Source organism: Agelaius phoeniceus, chromosome 3, assembly GCF_051311805.1.
Source record: "Agelaius phoeniceus isolate bAgePho1 chromosome 3, bAgePho1.hap1, whole genome shotgun sequence".
Classification (NCBI taxonomy): Eukaryota; Metazoa; Chordata; class Aves; order Passeriformes; family Icteridae; genus Agelaius; species Agelaius phoeniceus.
The window spans coordinates 52420867-52443540 of record NC_135267.1 but is presented as its reverse complement, the minus strand read 5'-3'; the positions used below and the strand labels follow the sequence as shown (position 1 = coordinate 52443540).

Here is a 22674-nt window from a genome sequence, read left to right as displayed (position 1 = left end):
AATTTGCAGTGTGTTGTTCTTAGAAATGTCCAGCTAAAGCCCAATGTAGCAAGAAAAAGACATCCTAAACCTGCCAGCCTTACCACCATTCTCAAACCTTGCACATGACAGAGCTGAGTCATTCATCACATTCAGGCCCTGTCATATTCGATTTCAGCTGCTCTCAAGCCCCACACGTCCCACCTGTGTTTACATTCTGCAAATTCTCTTTGCATGGTGTTGCTTAGACAATGTAACTGGCTGAGAAAGTGTGCTCACCAATGCAGCAAATTATCTTTTTTTTTCCAGAAACACAGAAGTGTGGCTTTCCTGTTTTTCATGGAAGACATCAGTGCTGCAGATACACATTTTTTAATCTCAATCCTCATGTCTGCTTTCCTAGCCTGTGATTTAATCAAATATTAAAGACTAGCTTATGAAAGTTCACCACGGCAACTGCTGATGTCATTGGGAACTGGATTCACAGTCAGGGCTTAAAGAAAGATGAAGACCATATTGATAATTGACAATATTTCTGACATTATTCATCTACCTAATTAAGCTACAACTCCATGCCACTACATATGCTCAGAACCAAATGAACAGAAGATGTAACATCATTAATATGCTTAGCTATTGGTGCTACATAAAACTAGCCCACAGAAATTAACTGTTTATGGAAGGTGCAGATTATTTACTCCTTTCTTATGAAGAAGCAGAAAAACAGAATTATGCATACATGTACTTCATGATGCCATGCCTTTAATAATCCTAGTGAAAAAAGTGCAAAAATAATGGCAAAATAATTCTAAATGCTGCATCCTACACGCCGTAAAATGAAGCAAGATTTTTTTATTCATTTAATTGCAAGCACATTCAAGTACTGAAGGAAAGGAGACACACTGACAGCCTGGACAGCTTTGCTGGTAATCATTGTCATGTTTGCCATCCTTAGGAAAGAGGTAAAACTTTTGTGTATGTACAAACACAAGAACAACAAGCACATTCAAAGTAACTGAAGTGTACATATATTCCCCTTCTGACTCTTTCTGAAACAAGTTACTGCTAAAATGCCTCCATGGTAGTTTGTTGCTTGCTTTATCCTTCTACAGCAGCTCAAAAGCAATGAACTGATGGGCACTCAGCATGGAGATACACCCAGTAAAGGAGAATATCTGCCACAAACCCATAACCTTCAGGGATGGCAAATAAGGGGCTGTTCAGAACTTTAGCAGATTTAATGAGGAAACAATGCAATTAGGGGAGCAAGCAAAGGCCGATTACACAGATTTAAGAAACACTAGTAATGAGTACAAACAGTTATGCTTCATGTATCTACTCTGACTACAAGGATTTTGATGACAGGAATGAGGATAGAGGGAGACAGACCATCTTCTCCCTGCATTTAAGTGAAAGCCATGAGACCTGGAACTATGCCTGAGTGCTGGACACACAGCCAAGAGGCTCTGCAGTTCTCCTACACAGTGTGGCTGCCATGCTCATTACAAAAACAGAGTAAGGTTGTCAAAGGAGAGCTCTTAAAAGAAGAAATTTACCGTCCCCATAAGAAACTAAAACAATCCACCAAGAAGATTTAATGGGACAAAGTATAAGAGGATGAAGAAAAAAAATACACAGTAAGGCTCAACTTGCATGTAAGATGCTCCTTAGTTTGGCTTCATTCTTACAACCTAAAGCAAGAACACACATGGTCCAACATGTTCCCATGGATCATCAAATAAATTCATTCTTAACTGGCTTTCACACAGCTGTCTTTAAAGGCTTGTGTGCTACTTTCATTTGATACTGCATTGATTTTCTCTGAAGTTTCCCCCTACCATGGCTACCCTGATCAATTAGTGTGCTATAAATAGAGCAGTCAGATTCCTTTCGCTGGTCTCATTAAATTGCACTCCTGCTGAATTTCTGTGGAGAACAGAATTGGATCATACTGATAGCAATAGTATGAAGACGTCCTAGCGTTTTCCAGAGAAAATCAATTGCTCAATATTCCTAACAAAATGCTTTGAAAAGCATGACCCAATGGATCTCAGCTAATGCCCAAAACATATGTCAAACCTTGCTTGCAGTTCTGCATCTCCAAACCCCTGAAAAATAAAGGATGAGGAAATAAGTGGTTAAGAGGCTCAGGCAGCTTCTCACTGGTACATAATCCCTCATCAATCACAACTATTTAACTGCATCCCCTCATAATGGAAACATGTTGCTGGAGGTATGCAGTTAACCCATGCAATCCATGTAAAATGAATTAAGAATTCAAGGAGGAACACAGTCTCAAGGCATGCTTGGTGCCTGTCGAAGTCACCATGTTATGGTGCTCACTGATAAAACTAGAGGGGAATGATAATATCTGGTGCTGTGGTAAAGCTCAGTTACTGCAGCAGATGTGTGACAGCTATGATTTCAAAAATGTTACTCTTTCTTTTCCAATGGTACATCTATATAGCTTTTAAAAAATTTGTTTTAGAGATGACAATTTAGTCAATGAGATTGATAAAACCAAAGAAGAGGAAATATAATTATCTACTTTGAAACATTTGAAAATCTAAACTGAAGGGCAGTTTTTAGGTCTGTCTTCTGCCCAAAACCTTGCTCTATCCCTTCGTAATGATCCTGTCTTCTCCTGACATCCTTAGTGTCCCCTTTTTCCCTTTGTTAAGCACTATCCTTCAAAATCTTTCCCATCTTCCTTGCAGATGGAATCTAGATTTTCACCATATACTCTTCTGCAGGTTGAAAACTCCTCTTGCAAAGGCTGGGTGTATAACTGCACTTGAACTACTCAATGTATCCAGCGTTTCTACATGAACTCACTGTGTCTGGAGCATAATCCATGGGGTTTCTCCGTAAAGACCAGAAAGGTCCACTGCAGATTTCAGAGGACTGGCTGTACCCTGCAAAGACTTTCTGAGGAGAGTGCTGGAGGACTACCAGTACTTGATGATTTACCCTGGGTTCTTTATACTTTGCACGGTGGCCTTCAGCCAGAAGATGCAGTACTCTACATTTATATTATACTATTTAATCTATACTTTCAGCCAAGTAGCTTAGCACGAGATGAAGGCAGGTCCCAACAAACTCAGAAGATTTTGTAGGTAATAAGGCACAATCAGTGCAATGTCAGGTAAGAATTAATGAAAGCTGCAGCTGAAACACACCTTTAGGGAGGCTCTCCCCTGAATCAAAGCAGAAACACCTTCTCCTTCCAGAAAATGTTTTCAATGGTGGACACGGCCAAGGGTTGAAATCCAGCTCTCAGAAAGGAAGAGCCTAAATCACTACTACCCAATCCTTTTCATTACAGAAAACACTGGGAAAGATTAAAAGCAGTATTTTCATTTTCCACATAATAAGAAGAGATGTTTTTTAAGAATATATTCTGACTTTTGCAAAATATGCAGGAAAAGACTGCAGAAATGCTTTTCAGGGAAGGGAGCTTTTTTTTTTAAGCATATTATCCACATTGTAGTATGATATTTTAGAAAGAATACTTTTTTCTTCAGAAATAAAATTTTCCTCATTTGTTATATACCTAAACTTTCAGCTCCTGAACCCCTTTAAATCACCACTTATTTAAACAGTTATGCCTATTAAAATTCAAATAAAAATTGAATTTTCTAAATTGTTTTATGATTAGGAAACATGAGATGAGAGAAACCTTTACTAGCCATATAATTTCAAATTTTTTATGGTGCTTCCCCGAGAGAAGTTTCCCACAGTTGTTTTCAAACAACAGTGAATTATGACAGCAGTATTCTTCTTGCACAGCAATCACTTATAAACAAAGTCAAAATTTTGCTTATAACCAATGGCAAATTGGATTCATAAAAAATAGTTGTCAGAGGAAGTGAACACTTGCTAAGGAATATAAACCAAAATCACAAAAAAATACATTGTACTGTTTTGTGAATGGAGCACTGTAAGATTTTGCAGAGGCACCATCTGCACGGGCAGTATGTGCAGAAGACACTAACATAAAGACAACTGTGCACAGCCCAAGAAGATCACAGAGTATTTATTAGCATCATGGAAAATAAAGGTTAAATTGGTTTCAGAAAATAATTACAAAATTATCTAGTGTGTACTTTTGAGGTAAATGTGAAAGATGCATATATAAAATGGATTGATAACACAGGTAAATTGAACACTATAAAAAGAACCATATTTAGGCTCTCCAAATAAAGAGGATCCCGCTGATTTCCACATCTCAACATCTCCAATGCCAAAGAAGTCAGAAGGAACATCTCCAGGTCCTGATTACAAATCACTGCTGCTGCAGATAGGTACTGCATCAAAACAATTCCCTTCTATGCGTTACTGAGAGTCACAAACCAATTCCTACTTTGGACCCAACAGCACACAGTGAAATAGCAGAGGGTTTTATAGGAGTTGACATTTTGAAATAGAAAAATTAGGACTAATGCCGAGAGGAAATATGAAGAGCAAGAAGTCTTAGAGAGGTTTCAAAAGAAAGTGCCAGACTTGCCTTCAAGCTTTTAAATTAAACTGTGGGAAGCACTAGAAAATATAGTGCATGGGATAATCTTGCCTTAGCAGGAAGGTGAACTATGATCTTGAAACATGTCTTCTGTCTCTAACATTACAACTTACAACAAATTAGTTTTATTTCTGAGTGACCTTACAAGGAAGACTACTATTTATTCCCTTTATTGCCTTAAGATACTGAAGAAAAGAGAAATATTTAGACCTTGACTGAGAAAAATCACTTTCAAAAATAAATAGATATCCTGAAGCTGAGGAATGGTTATAATCATATAGTTGTTGAAGTGTGGTTTACCAGAGACAACAGAAAGTCATTCACAGTGACAAGAATTAATTGCCTATACTGAGTTTGTGCTACAAGCCCTTCATGTTTGTGTCACCTTAGTATTGCATTCATTTTTCAGCCTAATCAGAGCAATTAAGTCACTCTCTTTAGTTAATGCATATAGATTCAGTTTCCTAATAAAAAGAAGAAGAAAAACAGAAATGTGGATAGCATTTAGCAAAAGCTCAAGAAAGAAGCAACGCTGATGTATGAGTCTCTTCTATTTTCCTTCTCTCAAGATGCAATAATTTTATCTGGATGTTTTTCTCCGTTGACAGAACTGATGGAAAAATGTAAACTATAAGCATGTTCATTGGTTTCTACACTAACCACATATACTTTGTTGAGCAGAAGAGAACATCAGATTAAAAAAAAAAAATCTTTTTCTAGATCATGCCTTCTTTTTTTTTTCTAGATCATTCCAGTAACATCCTCAAAAGCTCCCAATGTCTCCTGCCTGGGCCCATGAGGGGCAAATCACGTGTACCAAGCAGGCCAGTTCTGGTGTGAGGAACTAAAACGACAGTTTCCTTAACAGCCTGGTGTCTAAAGGACTCACTTGGCATGTGAACAGATCAGGACTCGCTCTCCAGTGCTACTTTCATGTTATGAAGAGCAATGGGAGCACTGGTTAAAAGAAGATTTGGAGACGAGAAGTTTGAAGGGGATTGGAAGCCAGATGTGGAGAGCATTTGGCCAGTGAGATCACAAAAGGCTGAAATCTCCTAAGGAGTCTCAGAAGAACTTAATGTGCCATGCAGTCATCTATGGTGACTGAGGTTTTGGAGGATGCCATCAGAATAGAGATAAAAACACCCACATGAGTGAAGACTCCTACAAAGTAAGACAATGTCAGCAGGAGTGGATGGAGGAACTGGGGAAACAGTAGGACTGTGGCAAAGCCTGCTCAGAGCAGAAAGGGCAGGAGGAATGAGGAGAAGAGTCTGTGCCAGTTAGATCAAAGTGTCTGAATAAAAGCCAAGCTCCCCACAACTAATCACGCCTTGCTTACAGCAAATATCTGCAAACCACTGGCAAAGTGCCCTCTGTCTGTCTTTGTTCAGGTCCTTATGGAGGATGACAACCTACTGCAGGCAGATACTCCACCAGCTCCAGTAGCAGTGTTTGGAGGGTGGATATTTAACTCCATTAAGCTTCCTTGCAGCTTTCAGTAAGATGCTACAGAGCAGAGTTTCTTGGGGGGAAAGGAGATTTTAGTGTGCTACTGCTTCTCATTTCTTTCAAAGGTAGCAGCCCACATGGCACTGTGTGCATTCAAAGAGAATCTAATGAGAAGCTCTTAATTTAGCCATGCTAGAATTCAGACTCCTGGCTTGGGTGCTCAAGATCAAGACTAAAGTCTTGAATCCTCCTGATCAAAAATAAATGTCAGCTGGACTCCAAATATATAAACTGTGACTGAAAATCAGACCATAGCCTGTCACAGTAGGCACCCCAAATTAGGAAACACTTAACAGTAACCTTTCAGTGGAATTATTCTCAGCTGGGGATAAGAAAAATAATAAGAAAAAAAGATTATGGTATCCCCTCATCTTAAAAGTGTGTTTGTGAGAATACATAAATCAACAGTCAGAAGGCATCCAACCATTTTTTTCATGAGCATCATAAAAGAATCTAGCAAGGGAAATAATTATTCTGTCTTCAGATTACAGTTTAAAAACTGGGACCACACTGAATAATGTCTGTGTCTACACGGACATGCCTGTTTGTAGCTGAACTCGAGCTATGGTCATAGAGTCCTTCCTCACCCAGCAGGTTAAGCCCATCCAGATAGCAGGCAAAGAGCTAGAAATAAGAATCACTTCCAGTCTACCCAGTTCCCACAGTAAATTGCTGCTAAGCATTTTTATGGTCTTCTTACAAGTAAGGAAGACCAAGTGTAAGCAAACGCTTCAAAATAACAAGCTCTTAGGAAAAATATCCCATTAAATATCCCATTTAACTGCTGTTGCTACAGAACACGAGTGGAACTGGTATGAAATTATGCTGTTTACAAGCACATCCCTCTGTTCTCTGGGAAGTTCTGGGCTCAGGGGACACTAGCATCTACAAATAATTTAATTCTTCGCTTAAAAAAAAAACTGAATTAAGTTATTTACTACACTTCCTAAAAATGGAAGATACTCCCATTACAAGTTTGAGTCTGCTACTTTTTAATATTCTGTCAAGCAATATGTGAAGTGTCAGGACCCTGCTCTCAAAAAATGGTAGAGAATTCAAGTACTGAGTGAGAGGGGTGAACAGTTTTAAGTCTGGATGTAAAAACATTTAAAGCTCTATTTTGTGCTTTGCAGCTCACTGCTAGCACAAACTGTTCCTCCAGCTCATTATTAACAATCTCATGCACTGCATGGAGCATGTGACCATGCAATTATATGAAGTCATGATACTGTTTCCAGAGGCGTCCTTAGTTCTGGAAGTTCCTGTCTTAGGAATCCTTGGCACTGCAGCAGGCTGGTTGCATAGATGTAGCCCAGAACCAGGTGGCAAAGTTTAAGCACTCTGTGCTTGTTGAACCAACCCTAATGTTCAGCAAGATTCCCCACAAGACCCTGTGATAGAGCTCACACTTAAAGAAAATGGGAGCAGCAAGTCCTGTCACTGTCATCACCAGCCTGTACATGGTCTGTGTCTGGTACTTCCACCTTGCACTGCTGCAGCAAATCTGGCTGGGGATATTGTTCCTACAGCTCACAAGAACAGCTGCGTGAAAGACGTTTTTGAAAGCAATTCTAGCTGCAAGGATGCTGCCTTCATTTACTTTCTGGTTTGCTTTCATTTTTACAGGACTGAGTTTGTTTCAGCTTATGAAGCCTTCCTCTGTTACAAAAATAAAAAGGACACAGTTAAAAGACCTGCCTTGTGCCCCATAACACCATCACTGTTTCTCCCAAACACCCTTGTCCCAGAAGTAAGAGTCTTCTGTCTTCTACAATGATGCTGACTGTCCACATATGCTCAGCTCCCCATTTAAATGTGTATCATCTCTTTTCCACCAGCTTTTTAACTAGAGGAGAAGCATTCACATTCAGCCAACTACACACTTTTACAAAGCACTGAGATGTACAGCCTGCCTGAGTAAAAACATGCATGAAAAAAAATCTGTCACGCATGCAACTACTATTATGCACTAAATAGAAATCCATATTTAAGGAGGAATTAGTGGTCCAGGTTTTAGAATACTAAATATCAGTTAATGCAATTCATGCATATCTATAGTGTTCCATTTTGCAAAACTCAATTATAATTACCCCCCCAAAGCTGTCTATCAGAGTTCATAATAATTCCAACTTTCAATATAATTTTCAAATTGAATTTTCAGTCTTTGAAACTGTTTTCACCTGCCTTATGAAAAGATTGCCGTCTTAATAATTAAAATAAAAAAGCTTTTAAAAGTCCATATAGAGGTTTATGTAAAAAAAGGACTACCACCAAGAAAATAATAACACCTAGAACTCCCTCCCTCTTTCTTCCCAGGAGTTCTCAGCTAGGTGTTTTGGTAGCAGGCATCAGGGAAGTGCCAGAAACAGTAAAACAAAAGGCAGGTTTTCAGAATGGGCAAAGGAGTGGAATATAAAAAACTTGATTTAATCATGCCATACCAAAAGTCCACCTAGCCTTATATCCTGTCCTTAAGAGAGGCCAAAACAGAGAGCCTAGAGCAGCTACAACTTGGACAACATATGTGATTATTTCCACTCAGTATCCACCTCATCTCCAACTTTGTACAGCCTAAGGAATTCTGAACTTTGATTTGGTTTTTATATATTTACCAATCCTCAGTTCTTCTCTCTTTTCATTTTCCCTAAACACAGCTATTTAAGCATCCAGAATTCCTTATGGCACAGAGATCCACAAGTTACCCAGATGTTGCAAAAAGGTGTTTTACAAAGAGCCAGGCCTCCTCCTAGTATCACCTGATGATGCTCATTTCTTAAAATGTAAATAACAAATAATTGCAGCTTTTCCACTCTCTCCAGCCACCCATGATCTTTTTTGCATCCTGGTCTGACCTCCCCACCCGTATCCATAAGGGACCCTGCTTTAAGGAGGAGGTTAGATTTGCCAGGCCTCTGAGGTCTTTTCCAAGATGAATGATTCTATGGTTTTACAGATTTCTGTATTTTCCCTCTACAATTTTTCTTCTTCCATCCAGATGAATTCTAGCCAATTTAATTATTCCTTATCCAGAAACCATCTGATACATTCTGGGCTTTTTGCTCAGAGTTCATCACCATCTACAGAAATTTAGGACTGGTTTTCTTCAGAGCTTTTAAAAGTTCTCTCTTCTATGGGAAAAATAGCTGAAGCACACAGATTGCAACCCATTACTGGTGAAGGAGGCAAAATTTTGTAAAGTTTTTGAAAGAGACCTTATGACGCAAACAGATATTGAAGCACACAATGCTGTAACATTCCCTGCTTGTTGCCATCGTATTGCATATCTTCCATACCATCTCATTGATTTCTAATGGGCATCTCCTCACAGCACTGACTCCTTTTTCTTCACAGCACAGCCAACAAACTCCAACTCTCTCCTCACCCAGCTAACCCACTCTTTTGTAGCACTCGTCTTCTTATTGGACACAGCTGTGGCCTGTTAAGGGCAGGCCTGCTCCTGATCTTTGGTGATTAGCACAGCTGCAACTCCTCAGGGGTGAGAAAACCTTCTGCACTATCTTTATTTTCTTACATTCTATCCCTCCACACCTGCCTTCAGGAGCACAGCTGCTGAGTAACATGATTGTCTTCACAAGCTCACAATCAGTGATTGGCTACAGAAATCAATGAATGGGGAAAAGTGGGCACCTAAAGACTGGAACTCACAAACATCCACATACTGAATGCAGTAGGGAGAGTCAACACAAAGTCAAGGCATGTTCCAGCTCTCAAAAAATAATTTCCTTCTGTCTTTAAACTAGGTAAAGTGTAGGAGCTCTAAGTGCAAATTCTCTTTCTCAACGATGAGGAGCAACAGGAATGCTGTAGGCTGCAAGGAAAAGTGCTGTTTCTTTTTTCCAAAAGCACACAGCCAGTGTATGAGCTAGGAGTGGAGCATCAAGAGTCCCAGCTGAGTGCCCCCACCTCCACATAAAGTTTCCTTGTCTACCAAAACCATTTGTCCTACAAATCAGCACTGACCTACACTGCACCAATTGTTTGGTACAGCACTGTTGTGATGGGTATGGTATGCTAGAATTTCACATCAGATTACAGACAATCACTGTCCTGTAAGTGTCACGATCAAAAGTCTCTTTTCCTGGAAACAGCTACCGAGGAAGTTTTCCTGATTTATACAAGTAAGTTTGGGGTATGATTGTCCTTTCCACACTCCCATTTAACACATATGCAGACAAAGTTTATACCAGAACTCATCTTCTTCCATACAGTAGAAAAGTGTATATTTACTTCTCTTACTTTCAAAAGCAATTTCTTAAACATTAGGCCATTGTGAAAAGCCAAAAAATGCCATAGCTTGTAAAGCCTTTGGTACATATCATATTGAGTATTCTGCTCACTATGGAAGCTAAGCAAATATAAGGCAAATTCAGTAGATTTCATTCAGGGGGCAAAGGGATTTGGTTAACATCAAATTCAGTGGTCACTAATCCCACTCTCACTGTCCTCTTCTGCCTAAGCAACCCAAATATTTAAATTCTTCAAATGGTAAAGTTCAGCATCTTGAGCCCTGTTAAATCTTATAAGACAAAGCAAATTTCATTTCTCTGATTAAATAGAAAGTATTTACAAAAATCATAAATAAATAATGTGTCTGTGTTTTTCTTGTTCTCTTTCATTCTACCTGATTAAGCACTTTTTACTTTGACATCATCAAATGAATGATGTTTTCGCTATACATTTTTCTCCAAAATAAAAGGCAGTCATTAAAATGCCTTTTCCTTCTTTCTTCTGAAGTATTTCACGCCCACTTCTGCATCTCTGCAGTAAACAGTACTGAAGGCAGTGGGCACAAAATGGTGCCATACGTGCTGGCCACCATCAGCCTTGGAATATTAGAAACTACAAAGCTGGGGTGATGGGTAAGTTAAGTAAGCCAAAGGACTTCTCCTCAATTCAGTCATGAACAATCAATGGCAGGAGAATGCTGAGTCTCAGAGCCCACCTGAAGTTTGGTAGCTCACCCCTCATATTTTCAGATGCAATTATTCACTGCAGCTCTCTTCAAAATAACCATCTCTGAATAATGCCCAAGAAGAAGCACCACCGTTTGAAAACAAAGACTACTAATGCATTTGCTCATGTTCTAAACCAGTAAACAATGGCTAACTTAGAAAAAAGCACAAAAAAGAAAGCAACTTCGAAAGCAATAAAAAGAAATGCAGCTCTTCTAGAGCACAGGTCTCTCTGCTGCCTTCGAAGGTAGTTGAGAAGATGATGAAATCACACTGTTGCATAAGGAAACACAACAAAATGAGACCTGAGATCTTTGTCTCATGTCACTACCCTTCTGTGTGCAACAGCAGGCTGAATACTGGTTGAGCCATTTCATCAGTTCGATCAAAACTCCGTATTACTGCTATACAAGTTTCTTCAGAAATCTCACTATCACAGTGAAAAAAGTTCAAAGGCAAGGCTGTTATTTTGCTTTATGAGTAATAAAAATGTATAAATTATAGAAACATTACAGAAGAGGAATACATGTCCTTCTAAAAGCAAGGCACACTGCCACATGAGTGAATTAGGTATTTTTAAGCATGGCAACTCAGGCTTGTGTAGAAAACAAGTACCTTAGTTTCTCATTTTAACAAGAATAAAACACCATGGGAAAGAGATGCGAGTTACACAGTATCCTTTTCACCAATGTGCCTGCGCCATGTAAAATGCAGTTACAATGAGCTGAAAAGAATTTAAATCACTGCATACTCAATCCCAGAGGCTGCTGCTCAGATTAATCCTGACCCAGAAAAAGAGCCAAGCACATGCTGAACTTTGAGTAAATAAATAGTCCCAGCTAATCGCAGGCCATACACTTTCATGACAAATGATCTAGACCCTGTCCCCAAAAGAATCAACAAAAAAAAACCAACCTGGCATGGCATCAGCAACCCCTATTTCATTAGCCCTGTGCATAATTACAACATGAACTGATTGCTTCTAACTTCCTGTTGCAGAAGCTACCATCTGAATTTACAGAAAGACACGCACTTTGGAACAAAGACAAAAAAAATTACCTCATATTTATAGCAAGGAAAGAGCCTACACATCAGGAGTTACTGCAGTTAGCTGACTGAGTTCACACTTTTGTCACAAGCAGCTTGCCTGTACACCCACACGTTAAGGTGTTAATAGCCTTGCTATTCATAAGTTGTTGGAATTTTGTTTTGCTTCGGTCTTTTTTATCAACCTAGATTTGTAATGAACTGCAAAACGAAGAAGAATTGGGAAAAGAAAGAAAATAATAATGGTACCTGAAGGCCCTCTATGGCTAATCTAAGCATGCTTGGTGTGAGCTTGGAGGCCTGCTTGAAAGTGAAGTTGCTCCAGTCTATAATCAAAACAAATCCATTCACTTGCAGCTCTGGGTCTTCTATCATGGCTTCTAAAGAAAGAAGTATGGCACGCAGAATATCCACCAGCGTGTACCTGAGAATGGGAAGAAGAGATTTGGTTAGGAAAGGAGCAACAACCACAGAGGTGGGGAAGTTCTGACCAGTCTCCCTTTGTCAAAAGTTTAAATCAAAGATTGCAAATGTGCCCTCAGATGCACCTAAAGCTGGGAAATCTTCAAACGCTCCATTACTTGAGCTCATCTTCTGGAGCAGGATTATGTACCTGTAGACCATCAGCCAGCCAGAAAAAACTACAAGAATGTAACACATCAAAAACGCATTTGAACTTCTCCGTAGTATCCTAAGCTGCCTTAGTATCTTTATGTGGAATTGCATTAATAAAAATAATTGCATTGTCTGTATAAGAACTTCTACACAAATTGTATTTTTCTAAAATCATGATACCAAAACCTGAGACTAATACTAGAAGTGCAGATACAAAGTTTCCTCCTATATTTTCCTAACTAAATGAAATAATAGGTCCTAAAAAATTATCAACAAAAATTGGGAATTTCCACATGCTCTCCTTATCTTACTCTCTGTGTAATTTTTTCTCTTAAATCCACAAGTACAGAAGGCTGGTTACTCAAGGATCTTAAAAGCAGAAGGTAACACACTAGGGCTTTGAGGTGTTTGTCTACTGAAGGTGCCCCTGCTCATGGCAGGAGAGTTAGAACTGGATGATCTTTGAGGTGCTTTCCAACCTAAAACATTCTAGGATTGTGGGATTTTATAAATAGTTACCAAAACAGACATAAATTTGCCAGTCCACACACACAATATCAAATGAGACACTAGCAAGTTAAACCTGTAAAATATCAGAAATACAAATATTCCAGAAATGAAAGAGTCAAATATTCAGTGTACAGATATTTTTAAGCAAAGCTCTTTAAATGCCTTCTGTGATGACATCAAACAGAGGTTTTCAAAATTGTGAGTCCCCTAGAGAATTCTTCACCATTCTGCGTATGTAGCAAAGAGCATGTGTGCCTACTTAGAAATTAAATTAAATTATACTGAATTTGACTTGCTTTAATACAATGAGTATACTGCTCTGTTGTGGACAGAACTGTATTTTGAAAATATCTGCAAAAGCAACTAGCACAAATGAAATTAATCTGTTGTAGCTGACTCCTCCCATCTTTCCATCTTTGTTTATTTAGCCAACTAAAATTCAGTGAACTTCCCAATTATGCATTCATAGGAAAGGGATCAATAAAGGACTCTCCTAATGTCTGAACAGGAGAAAGTATGTTTTCTCCAGAAAACAAAAGGGGAAGCATTAAAAGTAATTTTATAAAAACAAAATTCTTCTTTTCATTTTGGAGATACTTTGTTTTTTTATTTTTGTTTGATTGACAGGGATAAAATTTTTCATATTCACTCCTTTGAACTTTTCTGAGATTTAACTCTTTTCTAATGCTTTACCTTTATGAGATCTAAGGTTTACAGGAAGTTTCGAATGCCTTGGTCGGAGGACAGTTTTGACCACAGCTCACACAAGGAATAGACATTAAAAATGTTTAAATTCTAAAATTAGCCTCAACCCTACCTGACATTTAGGTTGTCCCATTCAAAAGATCTCATTCTCCAGAAGGGCTCCACAGTGCAGACCCCTACATTCTGTCCTGGAATAAGCGTCCCAAGTTCCAGATGTACATCTCTACTGTCCTCCCTAAGGAGTTTAAGGAGACTTCACGTGCCTTGGATTAACAGCTTCCTAGTGGCACAAGATTGCTAGAAATCTGGTGCATCAGACATAAAGATTCTTTATTTATAAGGCCAGCCAGCTCTCTAAGACTGACCTAAAAATGCTTTTTTTATGTATACCTAAAAGTCCAATACAAGACGTATACATGTAAACAGAAATCATGTGTTTAATTCACTTAAGTAAATGGGAAAACTGTCAGGCAGCAATGGAAACAGGATTTCAGCTGCCACAGAGAGTAAATAAGAGTCACAGGGCTGGGTCTCCACAAATCTGTGGCATATTCACTACCACCATAACTCCTATTGTAGGTCTAGTGTAAGAAATACAGTCCACAATAACAATAATATTTATGTTTACTCACTGAAAATAAGAGAGAAGCTCTGCACAAAACAGGTCCAGCTAAAAGCAATCAAGAACGCTTTCTGCCAGAGGGAGGTACCTGAACTATTCTCAAAGTCTAAAAAGCTACGTCAGGAGTACACAGGGACATGGCACTAACAATCAAGCTTCCCACCTCAAATACCCTTCAGGGCAATTAGTTGAAGAAAGGAGCTATTCTTCACTCTGTACTGGATCTCTTCTCTTGGTTTCAATTCCTTACTTAAGTACAGTGCAGAGCACCAGAGAGACAAGTCCATTAGTGAGTATTTACTTTTACTCCGAACACATGCTAAGGTGCCAGAAATTAAACCTGGTGTGGTAGATGAAATCTCAGGTGATGCAAAATGCTGAGTATTGAAAGTATCAGCTAAGCAGCTCAAGAAAAAACCCATTTGGGTTTTGGTTGAAGAAACTGCACAGAAGCTTTCACATAGCACAGAGTTATTTGTGTAAAGACTCATCTTTTTAATCCATTCCAGCCCCATGTTGTCTGACATTTCACCTCACTGCTACCACTAGGATGCGCAGGCTCTGCCATAAAGCACTCTCCACCTCTGGCTGGACTTTGGGGAAATCAAAACCCTACATAAAAATAAGATGTAAAAAATTACTCTGTATTTTGTTGCTGAAACTTCTGTTCCACACTGAAATTACATTCCATACAGATACAGAAATACGACCAGTCAAAAGTGAGAAAAAATGAACAAGCTAGTGAGTGTGAAATATATTTGGTCCAAGGCAGCTTTGACTGCCTTTCTACTTTGAAGAAAAAGAAAAAAAAGAAAATATTAGCCTTTAATTTGAAGAGACTATGGTGTACAGTTGGAGGGGAAGATGGTTCGTTTTATTCTTACCAATCTGTGCTAAGTAAAAACATGTACTTAAGGAACAGCAAGCCACAAATTTTACCCTGGCACCAGTTTTCTAATGACTTGCCCCAGTGCTGTCAGATATGTGGGGTGTGCTGGGCCCAACTGGCTGCAGTGCATGTTCTGTAGCAGCCTGAAGTTCTGCTGTGAATAAATAAATCCTAATTTATTTATGGCTAAATCCTGTTGCATTCACTTGTTTAAACAGACTCTTATTGGACATATCGTAGCTAGCAAGATATTACTAATTGCTAGGATAATCAAAACTCACAGTTAATTTAAATGTATTTAATACCTTCTATTTATAGAACCATGCTTAATTCAGTGGAAAACTTGGTCAAATTTTTTGGTCCTGTTATTAATGTGAGTAACAAATGCTAGAATTTATATATATAATGCACTCTTAATATTCCTCTTTTATGTGAGTGCTAGTTTGAGACTGACTGAAGCAGGGACTGGTGTGCAAGACATACTCTGCTACCTCTTAAAATTTTTTATTCAGGTTGACTTGAAAGTAATAGAGCCTGAGAAGGTGTGACAAGTTAAAAGCCACACTGACACTGATTCTTTCAAGTGCTTTGGGACAGCTACCATTTCTACCCCAACAGTGACACAGCTTTCGAGGGAAATCCCTCACTGTGGTCTTTATTTGTCAAGAACAGAAGACCTCAAACAACTTACTGAGCATCCCACTCTCTTGTAATTTAACAGTGGCAGCAATTTCCCTTCTACAGAAAAGAAAAGTTATATGAGATTTTTTTTGTGGGACATGAACAGATTCAACATATTTCCAGGGATTTCTGGGGAAAACAGTCTGGAAGACATGGCTGTCAACTCTTGGTACTACTTCACCAGGACCTTTCACCTTTACCTCTAAGTTAAGTGGTCTATGATCCTCTTGTGTGCATCCACTGTGACCTCTACCAGGCCAACATGAAGAGAAGAAACAGGGAGAATGCAGGGTACAGATGTCTCATGTCAAACTCAGCTGTGTCAGCTGTTTTCAATACTTTATGCCCTTGATGATGAGTGGCATCAGCCATATCATCTGTTTAACCAGATTCTGGTTCCAGTCAATTCACTTTTGCCCTGAATAACAGATAATCTGATTCAGCAGAGTTACCCTACTATCTCTATGACTGTTTGTCATGTCCTCCCTAAAAGAAAGAAATTTGAAGTAATTTTGAGAATTAGGACTGAATGGAGTGAATCTGCCTCTCAGGATGTGAACTAGAACAGATAAATAGGAAGTCTCCTTTGCTTGAATTTCAGCCATATGTCTCTTGAAGGTCTGAAACACATAAAGAATGCACAGTCTGTATTTTAAGCTCCTCACCATTTGGACAAGAAAAGGCTTTTGTCAAATGAGCTCTTGTGCCACTGTGATTTAAAAGAGAAAGCTGGTCAAATCTCTGAGCCATCATCCCATCTCTAAGGTACTGTTCTGGCTCAATATTTTTAGAATTTCACCAAAACAAGCACCCTCAAGATACACAAATGAGTACTTTGAAATGGTGCCTCATATCTCCTTGGTTTGTCAGTCTGGGTACAGATTTGAATGCTGAGCAGATGGGGGATTGAAAGTTCTCTTATGGCTATTCTGCTTAAATAGTGGCAGCATGCCCTGAGGATATCTTATTCTAAATACAAAAAGCACCACCACTGTTACAAAAAATGCAAAGAAAAAATAGAAATAGTTTCAAGTATTTTACCAGATTAGCTTTTAGATTCAGATTTAATACCATTAATTACGCCACATATTAGCCCAGTGGCTAACAGTCACAGCCACAGATGAAGATTCAGCTGGTCTAAATTTTACATTGACAATAAAGCTCCCTAGCCAAAACCCCTACAGTCTAAATACAGGTGATGATAGGCATATAGGGATACCTGGGAAAAAACTAGGAAACAATAAAACAGCATCAGTCAGCAGGAGTAACTGTAGCAAAAATGACAGTGTTTACATTAGTTATTAGTTATCATTTGGAAGATATAACTTCCAAACAAAAATTGACTGCTAAACAGTTGTGGTTTTTACTGTAATATGTTGCTACTGTTAGCATTGCTATTTATTTTGTCACACTGCCTCCATCAGAGTTTGAAAAATACCTTGCCATCTTACCTGTTGTTTATTGTGAGCTGAGGAGCAGACCAGTCCCCTCATAGCTACAGAAGTTACATTTTCATTTAACAGGGGGAAAAGTTTCTAGCACTTGTGCACATGAAAGCCTAGTTTTGAAAGCAAACCCGTGGACTCCTCTTTGCCCTGCTGTCTGATGCAACAGCAAAACCAGCAGTAAATGAGTGCAGGGGATTTCCATGTTCACTGAGGATGGTGTGAGCTGACTGGGTCACTGTGACACCCACAGAACTAGGTACCATTTCACTTTTCTAATGCACTTTCTAGGGAAAAACCTGATATAATTAATACCAGAAAGGTTTCAAACACATAGCATAAAAACCGACTGATATTCCTGGGCAATGTGTGTCCAGGTGCCAGGAAGAATACACAACACCATGCATGACAACAGATCCCTTGAAGCTGAGAGCTGAAGTTAATTGCACTATTAACGGAAAAAAACTTCACCAGCTGGACACATTAGGAGAAAGGGAGTCTTCAAATGCACATAGACACTTACAAACCAAATGTACTTAAGAATCAACAATCTGGAAGATAAGAGGGAAGGATGATCCCTCCCTGAGTGCTATCCAGCTTCCTGGCAGGAATGCCACTGGCCCACATTTTCCCCATAGAACAGACAGGGTGGAGAGTTAGTCTGGGTCACACTGAAAAGCTGCTGGGCTACTGAGTGCATTATCTTTCACCTTTCCTTTTTTGTTTGTTTGTTTTAAATACATGTCTGATTGGGTTGTTCAGATGGCAGGACATCTGGTACAGTTTTCAGGCCCTGCTTTAATTTAATGATTTAACATCTAGTACACAGGCTTGTTTTACCACAGAAATTTTTTGCCTCCCACACTTTTCTTTCTAATTGGAGCTATGTAAATCATAGGCTGACAGTGCTATATAAATCATCTCTAGTATGTCTGCTATTCATTTAAATAACAAATTGGAACTTTTTTTTTCTAATTGTTACATCCTGGCCATAATAATTTGCACATATATGATAAAAGTGGAGGTTTGCTGTGCTCTATTAACTTAGTTTATGAAGCACAAAAGAGCCTAACCAGACAGGCTTCAATAAGTAATCTCCTATTGTTGCTGTAAGAGGAACACTGGGTTATGTACTGCAATATCTCAAGTCAGTTAAGGCATAAGCCTGAGACATATTGCATAGCAGCCAGGCATAAGTTCCACAGGGCTCCCCAGGTTCAGCCACTGAGCATCAGATAATGGAAGGCCCTAAATTAATTAGAAAAGAAAGTGACCTAGCTCCATTCCCAGATGTGTCACTGACTTGTCATGTGCCTTGGAGCAAGCCACTCCCCGCAGCTGGGCTTCAGCTCTCTCTGCTTTGTCTGAGTGGTCTGCGTGAAAACAAATCCCTCGCTCAGGAGGAGAGGCGTGCCGTGAGCATGCAGGGCTCAAAAGCAGTAGGCACCCAACTGCAAACACGTCCATTAAGTACTCTAGTGTACCCCAGCCACTTCGGTGTCATAGCATAAATAATATTAATCATACAGATAGGACTTCATGAAAAAAAAAACACAAAAAATTCATTGTTGTGTCAGCTGAGCCCATGTACTTTAAATATCAGCATATTCAACATCAAGAAGAAAATAAACCTATTCTTTCTACATGGCATTTATTATTTTAAATGCTACTTTATCTCTGCACTTGAATTCTTGGTATTCTTTTGACTAGGATCAAGTCAAGTAATATGACAAGAGTCCCCCAAAGCTTTAGGATTTTTCCATTAATAAGAAACAACAGTATACAGTAGGTCACGCTACCTTTAACATGGGAACTTCTTCATCATAGACATACAACTTAATAAAAGTCCTAAACATGCATTTCTTTGCTAATTCTTCCTTCAGGGATTTTTAACAGCTTGTGGAGTCGTTTTTAAAATTAAAAGTTGACCTGGTCCTTTTGTGGGAAACAAGGAAGGAAACATACTCAGTGAGTCCTTAGCCTCACCACCACTGCTCTTCACTCAGCTTTTATGCTTCATCTGCTAGATAAGCAAAGCAGAAAAAGGACACTGGCCCCAGCTCTGCATATATTCATCCACCCTTTCTAGTCGCTACCCTGGCTGTGGGCAGTGCCAGACAGCTTTCTCCTAGTCCCAAGACTCGATGTCATGGGTTAGCAAGGGACAGGAAATTTCTCCCATAGACAGTGTGGGTGTGGCTGACGTGTCTGAAGGAGAGGAAAGTCAAGGTGGGCCAGCATCCCTCTGGACAGAGACCTGTCCAAAGGTGTAACACCAGCCTGGGCAGGGAGCTGTGGGAATGCTCCCTGTGATGACAATCCACACAACCTGCAAGAAGACAGCTAAACAAACACCTGAAGGGCAAACTTAAACATGCCTCTCCCCCAGATTTTGTCCCTTCTATCCACACTGACAGTTAGCCTGAGTCCCCCCCAGAGTTTCAAAGTAGCTGAGCTGAGGATACCTGCACTGAGCACTCAGCACTATGTTGATGGCAATAAGGATGGCAACTTACAAGATTCTAAGTTTTCTCACTAAAAAAGTGAGAAATCAGATCTTAAACCTCTACTCAGGTTGGGAGCCGAAGAAAACAGTGCAGTGCTCACAGAAGCAGGTTTTAAGAGTTTAAATGTACTAAAATCAAGCCATTTTTGTGGATATAATTTTAGACTGCAGGAGAAACTGAGCATGACACCCCCACAATGTATTTAGAATAAACAAATAGTGTGACATAATATCAAACCAATTGCTAAAAAGGGCCTTGATGTGAGACAGCTCTTGGGTCACCCTACTAAATCATCTTCAGGTTAGAGTAGTCCCAAAAAAAAGATCAGAAAGTGTTCTAGAGACCAGTCTCCAATTTGTTGTCAAAGCTTTGTGTACTCGGATTATTATGCAGAGAATTGACATTGGGAGCAGCAAGAGTGGAAAAAGAAGTGGTTACAGAAACTTCCATCCTGGCATTTCTAGGTGGCTCAGGAAGAGCTTTCTTCAGCTGAGGAAAAGGATTCAGAGTCTCAGCTTCCTGCACAGGCAAACTTTTCAGCTTAAAAGCCATACTCCTGTTCTACACACAGCATCTCCCACTTTCTCCCATGGCGCCTGAGCAGCTCTGTGTGTGCTGAAACAGGAAGACCAGCCGAGAGTGCAAGCAGCCTTTGTCTGGGGGATAAGCACATCATCTACGTGCCAGCTCACTTCGGCTGAGGGGAGGCAGAAGGGTGTAAACCTCCTAGCAGACAGTTGAGAAGAGCACTCCAGCAGTGTCTACCTGCCTCCCAAAATTCACACACCAAAGGATGAGCTGCTTGAAAGGGCCCTAAGCCACAAATCGTGTTTCTCCTTTATTCTCTCCCTCTGCCTTCCAGGCTGCTGCCCAGCCCCCTGTGGGCAGCACCGGTTGTGTCCCTGCTGCCCACCCTCTCTCCCTCTGCGCTGGCACCGCTTTCCCAAGCATTGCCCGGGGAGAGAAGGGGTTGAGGTGGGCGAGTGACTCTGCTTTTACCTGCTCTGGTCCCAGTTGGCAGCAAAAAGGACGAGGATCTTCCTGCCGTAGTGGTCCAGGTTGGCCAGTCCGCCGGGGAAACCATCCTTCAGTGCTTGCTTGATGCCCGGGTCTGTGGCCTTGAAGCTCTTAAACATGTCCAGGTTCTGCTGGCGATATTCAAAGTATTGGGCCAGGAGGCGAAACGCCTCGAAGTGCTGAAACTTCCTGGCCCGCAGAAACCGCAGGATGAAGGCATCGTCGGTGCGGAGGAAGCCGATGTCCGGCCGGGTGATGACCATGTCCCGCACCTCCTGGATGTCCTGGTGCAAGGTGTCGGGGTTCTCGTTCAGCTCCAGCCGGGCTTTCTCCAGAGTCTCCGGGGAGAGACCTGCCTGCAAATGAGTCATGGCGCTGCCCTCCTCCTCCTCCCCGGCTCTGCTGCCTGCGCTCCTCAGCCTCCCGGCCGCTTGCCTCCCGGAGGCGGGGTGCCCCGGCACGGCCGGCAGCCGCTCCCCCGCCGCGCCGGGCCTCGCCCCGCCGCTCCCCGGCCCCGCCGCCGCGGCCAGTCCGTCCGCCGAGCTGCGAGCGGCTCCCAGGCAGCCGGGTCCCGGGGGGGGGCTGGCAGCGACACTGCCCCCGGGCTGCTGGCGGAGGCGCGTTATCTCTCTGACATAGCGCCCTCCCCGCCGCGGGGTCCAACGCGCCGCATCATCCCCGCAGCCGGTCCGCGGAGGCGCCGAAACCCGCCGGGAGCGGGGCTGCGGGCTGCCGGCTGCTGCTCAGCGCCCGCCCCCGCCGGTGCCGCTGCCGGTGCGGATCTCGGGCAGGGCGGCAGCGAGAAGCCCAGTCGCTAGGCAGGGCGAGCGGCCCCCGAGGATGCTCCCCTGGCCCGGGGCTGGCAGGGGAGATGCCCTCCCCGGAGCAGCACCATTTACGTAAGATCAGCGCTCACCCCGCTTCAGAAGCGTCTCCCTGGATTTGAGGGAGGGTTGGGAAGGAAAAAAAAAAAAAAAAATCTCCACCACCACCAAACTGAAAGAAGCCAGCGAGGAAGAGGAAAGCCGATCCGCAGGTACTTCGCCGGTACTGCTGCCGAAGCGCGCCTCCCGCTCGCCGGCGCGGAGCCCGGAGAGCCGCACGGAGCCTCGGCCTGGAGGATGCCCGTGCCCCCCTCCCGCGCCTCCTCCGCTCCCCGCCCCGCTCGCAGACGGCACCAGCCGGCGCGGGGCTGCCCGCTGCGCGGCCCCGCCTTGTGCGCGCCCCCGCTCGGGCCCGCACCCGCTCCCGCTCCCGCTCGGGCGCGCTCCCGCCGCGCTGCGCCCCCGGCCGCGGAGGCAGCGCGGGGCGGGCGCTCCGCCGCTCCCCGCACCACTCCCTGCTCCGCTCCGCCGCTCCCCGCACCGCGCAGCGCAGCCCGCGGGGCGCGGCGGTCCCGGCGGCGGAGCCGGACGCGCCTGCAGCGCCGGGGCTGCGCGGAAGAAGATGGTGGTGGTGGTGGTGGTGGCCCGGTGCGGGGCGGTGGCCGGGGGGATGCGGGGCCAGTGGGGCCACGCGTGCGCCCCCACGGAGCGTCCCGCGGGAGTCGGACCAAGCGTCCGGTGTCGAGGTCGTGACAACAGCGAGATATTGTTCATCAAACGGTGGTTTTCTAAGCAATCCTCTCTTGTGACCGAATTTCCTAACGTAAAG

The 22674-nt window shown here is 42.0% G+C and overlaps 1 protein-coding gene across 1 annotated transcript in view; it reads right to left on the bottom strand.

The window, feature by feature from the left end:
- The window catches only part of CLVS2 (clavesin 2), a 56713-nt gene extending 34559 nt beyond the window's left edge, over nucleotides 1-22154 (bottom strand). Inside the window, exons 1-2 of the mRNA XM_054630354.2 lie at nucleotides 21004-22154; nucleotides 12280-12454 (exon numbers count right to left, since the gene is read on the bottom strand). Coding sequence (XP_054486329.1) covers nucleotides 12280-12454; nucleotides 21004-21392 — 564 coding nt within the window. The 5' untranslated portion in view covers nucleotides 21393-22154. The remainder of the gene's footprint in view (nucleotides 1-12279; nucleotides 12455-21003) is intronic.
- Nucleotides 22155-22674: the final 520 nt, after the last annotated feature.